Source organism: Camellia sinensis, chromosome 7 (genome assembly GCF_055761805.1).
Source record: "Camellia sinensis isolate YWXY chromosome 7, ASM5576180v1, whole genome shotgun sequence".
Lineage (NCBI taxonomy): Eukaryota > Viridiplantae > Streptophyta > Magnoliopsida > Ericales > Theaceae > Camellia > Camellia sinensis.
In genome coordinates, this window is record NC_138967.1 from 106848643 (window position 1) to 106855048 (window position 6406).

Below are 6406 nucleotides of genomic sequence, written 5' to 3' on the forward strand. Positions count from 1 at the left end.
GGAACTCCTTTATAAAATTAATCACATCCCCTTTCATAACCTTCCAGAATTTTTGAAAACAAAGCATATTGAAGCCATCAGGCTCAGGAGCCTTATTACCATCACAATTCTTCACAGCTACCTTAATCTCTTCCTCTAAAAACTCTGCTTCAAGCATTTCCACCTGAGGACTGCTATGGACTGATTTGAAACAGCCACCCAACTTAGGCCTAACCACCCACTCCTCTGAAAAATGTTTCCTAAAGTGCTCAAATACTTCACTCCTCACAGTATAAGGATCCTCTACCACTGAATCCCCTACTTTAATAGATGCTAACACATTTTTACTTTGCCGGCTCCTGGCTATCACATGGAAGAATCTGGTATTCCTATCCCCCTTCAATGACCAACTCAACCTAGAGCTTTGTAAACACATCCATTCAACCATCCTACTCAACCTCCAGACCTCCTCTCAAAGAACCCTTCTTCTGCTTATCTCAGCTTGATTGAGGTCCCTGGTTTCAGCTTGAAGATGAAGATTGTTCTCCTCCTCCTCTGCAGCTTTCAATTTAAATGACACATTACCATACACCTCCTTATTCCATATTCTAAGGTTCTGCTTCAATGCTTTCAGTTTTTTGAGTAAAATATACCCAGCCCAACCATGAACCACAGTCTCCTTCCAAGATTTATCTACAAGAGGAGCACAAGAAGGGTGCAAACACCATGCATTTACAAACCTAAATGGCTTGGGACCCCAGTCCCTATCATCCTCCATCACTAACAGAGGGCAATGATCAGAGATGAGCCTAGGCAGGCCCCACAATTTAAGCTTGAACACCTCCAACCAATTTGGATCCACCAAAACCGTGTCAATTCTACTCCATCTCTCCCCAACTGCTGAGTTACACCAGGTGAACTTTTTACCCAATAAAGGTAAGTCATTCACCTCACATTTTTCAATAAATTCATTCAAGTCTGACATCCCCCTATCCCTCCTACTGCAGCCTTTCCTTTCACTCATAAATCTGATCTGGTTAAAGTCCCCACATACACACCAAGGTTTTGGAAATTCATTCTTTAACTTAGACAGACTCTCCCAAAATTTCCTCCTTGCACCCACTTCATTAGGAGCATACAAATTAACAATTACACAATCAAAGGAATTAAACAGCACACCAGAAAGTAGAATAAATCTCCTACTGCTACAACAATCTACTAACCGGAAAACCAGAGGATCCCAAATACACAGAAGCCCACCAGCATAACCTTCTGCACCCACGGCCATAAATTCCATTGAGTCCCTTCCCCAAATTGCTCTGACTTCTTGATCTATGATATCTGCCTTCTTGGTTTCTTGAAGCAAAACAATATCTATATTTCTCTCCTTAAACAACTTCCTAATCTTACCTTTCTTCACCCTCCTACCAACACTTGAATTCCATACTAAAATCTTCATCAAGAAACAAACAACACACATTTTAACTCCTTATGGTTGCATTCTATGTAGCTGGCCCATTCACACCTCCAATTCGTCCCTTATCTTTCCTCTCAAGCTCCATAATTTGATTCATAACTTCAGTTTCTTTCCCATTATACTGCAGACCCAACAGAGCCCCCATCAGTACTGTTGCTTGAGCCTCAATAAGGATCCTTCTACTTGCAGCACTCCTATTGTCAATGGAGGCTGAAAATGCAGCTTCCACCACAGAGCCCCTAGAAGCAGACTGCTTTGATACTTGCTTGCTGGATGAGGCTCCCTTAGAGCCATACATACTTAGAAGGTCAACAAAGCCTTTTTTCTGTGATTGTAACTTACTTTTCCCTTTTCAGGTCCTATTAATATTACCTATCCCTTTACGGTTCAGCAGGGCTGATGCGCCCACGTCAGTTGGCCCACTCAATATGATTGGCAACCCCCCCAACCCATTAGACCCCATATTGCAACCCAACACCGCTTCCAAGTTCAGCCCAGACTTGAGCCGGCTAGACTCACTTAAGCTCCTCATAAACCCAGGCGTACACACCTGATCACAATACTGCTGACTTTTATCCACAGAGCTGACATTTTTCCTTTCTTGGCATGCTTCTGCCTCAGAATCCTTCGCCAAAGCTCCTTCTGACTCTGCAACAGCCGACCCACTTATCCCATCCACCTCTTTGTCTACTGCTAAGCTGTTCATTCACCCAGATTTGCTGTAAGAAGCCCCCGATTTTCCTTTTCTTTTCCAAAATCTACCTTGAGGACCTTTGTTAGCCATCACCGAAACAGGGACAACAAGTTGGGCCACTTCTCTTTCGTTTTCACTACTGCTAATCTCATCAACAGAATCATCCACTACCAAGACCGGGCTGCCATTGACAGAATGGGCTACCTTTCCACCTTTAGGTAGCCCACCCACCTCATGGTTTAAATTATTAAGGCCCAAGTTCAGGCCAGCTAAACTTAGAGTAGCCTCACTCAATCTACTCATACAACCAGATGAGAAGACTTGCCCATCATTACATACATCAGCTGGTTTTGAGGCATTAAATGTATTGCTACCTGCCACCATTTCTTTGCATGCTTGAACCTCGAGCTCCTTGCCTATTATGCTACAAGACTCAGCCACTACCGTAACACTCTTCCATTTTTCCCCTATTATACTTCTATCCCCACGTGTCAACAATCGTCTGGACTCATTTTTGAATTGCTCAGAACCCTGAGCTGACCCATCTTCTCTGTGTTGAGTTGACTCATCTCTGAAGGACTGTAGAGGCTTACCAACTCTGTTAGAGCCATGATCCTCATCTTCCTCCTCTGGACTGTGTTCGTTCAACTTATCTAAATGATTCAAGCAACTGCAGCACTGATTTACTGTACTTGTTTGAAGTACCTAAACTTCCAAGACTCTCACTGGATGAGAGGAGGACTTAGTCACCAAGTTAATAACAGTGTTAATAGGGTCCATGCACTTGGTAAGAATCCTAATCTTAGCATAGTCGAAAGACTGAGGCATGCATTCAGCACCATCAACAACTTCTCCCCATATACTACCAATCTTACAAAGATTGGTCCTATTCCATAACTATAATGGAAGGCCATAGCAAGTAATCCATACAAGTCACTCATGCGCTAGAGCAAGCTCTAGCCTCCATTGGATGATGTCATCACACCACTCATCAATAACTTCTTTGATGGACTTCATCTTTGTTGCCATTTCCTCTTTGGACTTAAAAGATAACACCACATCACGGCCGCCACCGTTTCTGGCTTTAAACCCATCTATTCCTCTAGCATGAAGCTCGAACTTCAGACTAATGTTAACATAACTGACTTTTAGCCGGACTAAAACACTGTCGTTTAGCCACCCATTACCATACTCCTCGGCCTTAACTGAGATGGAATCTCGGTCTTGCACCTTGATACCTCTTAACACATCAGCAAAGGTTTTGTTGTTAGTGAAATGATAAGGGCCTCTCCGAACTTCCTCTCTGGGCTGTAGTTGCTGTGGTTCTGGAGCATAGTGCTTCCGCTGTTCTCTGCTTCATTCAAATGCTGCAAGTTTCACGAATAACTTTTTATCATCCACCCATAACCCATCCGTCTTTTGCACAGCAACATTTGCAGCTACTTCACAGCTATATCTTACGAAACCAAATCTAGTATTTGTGTTCCTTCGACGCTTTTGCGGAATGAAGATATCTGTTACAACTTCAAACTTCCCGAACAGGTTAAACAAGCCTTTGGTATTCATAGAGTTGGGTAGATTATCCACAAACACCGTGAAAACTACTTCTCTGCCCACTGTTTTCCTGGCTTCTTGATTCCCTCTATGCTTCACCACCGAAATCCATCCTCTACGTTCACCTTGCTTCATGTTTTAATATATATGCAATGAAAGAAAATTTTGATAAATATTTTGATTCATTGTCTCATTTTTTAGGTTTAGCCATCGTAGTTGATTATAGGTGTAAAGACACCAATTTACAAGAATTTTTATAACTTATTTTCGTTGATGAAGAACAATTTGTCGTTATTATGCAAAAAAAAAAAAAAAAAAAAAATTATTTGAAAAATATAGGGAAGGTGTACCTATAAATAGACCTACACACTACACCAACCTTATCTCGAGGTGGAAGATTAAGTGTTTTTTCAGTAATAAAAACTAGAAGAATATCTCAAAATAGAAGCGTAAGTAATTCTGAATTGTTATATGGATAACCCACCTGTGGATGATGACGATGATATTTTGGATTGGTGGAAACAAGGAAACTATGTGGCTTGTGCTTTTGTAAATGGCCCGTAATATACTAATTGTTCATATTCTATAGTGGCTTCTGAAACAGCTTTTAGGGCAAATGGACGGGTGTTGAGCGATTACCGTAGCAGACTTTCACCCCAAATGGTTGAGACACTTATGATATCGAGAGATCATGTGCATACGCTTACAAGAAGAGAACATTGTAGTGAAAATGAGAGAATTCAAGGTGATTTGGATGACATATCATTGGGCACTGCGAGTGAATTGTCTAGCTCCTCTGATGATTGATTAACAATTTATTTTTACTATTTAATTTCATAATGTTTTTATTAGATTATTGAGGTAGATTATAATACAAAAAAATTATTCATTAAGTGTTATCTATTTAATTTAATTCTTGCAATATTTCATTTCATAACTAAAGAGGTCATACATAACCAAATACCACCACATGAAACATAACAAAGCATCTCATTAATCTTAACTAAAATATTATAGTATAATTTTTCTTTCGTTTTTTTTATCCCCCATAAATAATCTCTCTCTCTCTCTCTATATATATATAATATTTATCAATATTTTTTGCAAAAAAAAAAACGGCTCGCAAGCTCACCTCGCAGCCCTATTTTGAGTGGGCTTGGGCGTGGGCCTAATTTTTTACACGTGGGTCGACTTGGCATGCTTGAATTTTGACAGAAGCCCGCACAACCCGACAGTGGGCCGGCCCAAGCCCAGGCCTGGGTGGGCCGAGCCCAGCCAGGCTTGGCCAAATTTACATCTTTGGTTTGAACCCACTGCTTGTAACACCCTGGAAGAACATTTCCCAACCCTGTCCACTAGGCATTACTATCGTACAACTCATACAAATAATAGGAGAATAATAATAAGAAGATAATATTCATTATGTTTCTATCCCTTTGAACTATTCTTCAACATTTACAGTATTGTTCCATTACATTCCAAATAAAACAAAACAGTTCAAAAGGCGAGAAACGCCTACAACAATTAAAATCCCAACTGAACTCCTTATAAATTTACATCTTCAAAATATACCAACATATAATTACAACCCTTGCAAAACAAGTTCAACCAAAATATGACAAAACAAGCCATCAAACTCCCAAAAAGGTTTTTCTTCTTATCAAAACGATCACTTGGTGAGCACTTCATCTTAACTTCCTGAAAATTGTTAGCTTTGGGGTGAGCATAAGCTCAGTAGGTGATGACTTTAACAAATTATATAGCCAATTGAAAGACTTATGATCATGCAATGCAACAATTGAAATTATAGAAATGTAGGTGGGTACAAATGTTTAGGTATGTAGGAGAAAGATGCGATGCATGAACTTTGTTCCATCCTTCTACATTCATTTTGGGCGGTAAACAAACTATGACATCCCAAGTAAGAGCCGAAAATCAAAACATATACATATAATTATAGTTTTGTATATTGAAAATAATCCCACATTTGCCAGCTCTAAAAACGGTGATGGGCACCCAAAAACATTTTCCTTACCACATTTGTCAGCTCCATAAACGGTGCAGATGTGGACATCCAAAACCATGTTTTTCCACATTTACCAGCTCCAAAAACAGCGGGCTCGTAGACACCCAAAAACACTTTTCTACATTCGTCCGACGATATGTGCAAATAGGACAATTAGGCACCTTGACTCTCTACGCGGGTACCAATTACAATACACAACTCAACTCAACCCGACTCTCTACTTGAACTTAGACTGTTTTCCCCCTTATAACCTTTTAACCTTCATTTCATTACGATGTCAAGAGAGCATGAAAAATGCACATGATGCATGAATTTAGAAAACCTTCGATTTTCCCTAAAACAATTCCGAAGCATAACCGTTCAACATTTCCCACATCAATTATGAAAAATACCTCATAAGCAATTCTCATGATCATCAAGAGTTATATAGGGAAAAAGCTTCAAATCTTGCATTCCACCCTTAAAGTTAAGTAAATACATTCAATTTCATATTTTTGAAACCAATTGAGCAAAACCCTTCTTTCTTGAATGAGTCTCAAAATTAGGGTTATGGAAAAATTTGGCGTTTCTCTCTAAAATATGAATTGGAAATGAACCCTCATCATCACTTACAATAATCTTCAATAATAGCATAATTTCATCCATAACCATAGAGTATTACTAACAACACAATCCA

At 39.6% G+C, this 6406-nt stretch overlaps 1 protein-coding gene across 1 annotated transcript; it reads right to left on the reverse strand.

Moving 5' to 3' along the window:
* Positions 1-451: 451 nt before the first annotated feature.
* LOC114297823 (uncharacterized) lies at positions 452-1459 on the reverse strand. Its single transcript, XM_028242300.1, has one exon. The coding sequence runs from the start codon at positions 1457-1459 to the stop codon at positions 452-454; it is 1008 nt and encodes a 335-aa protein (XP_028098101.1).
* Between the last annotated feature and the right edge of the window lie 4947 nt (positions 1460-6406).

Bases quoted from the DNA above. Each gene is read 5' to 3' on its own strand.
- LOC114297823 (XM_028242300.1), bottom strand. From the start codon at position 1,459: ATGTGTGTTGTTTGTTTCTTGATGAAGATTTTAGTATGGAATTCAAGT.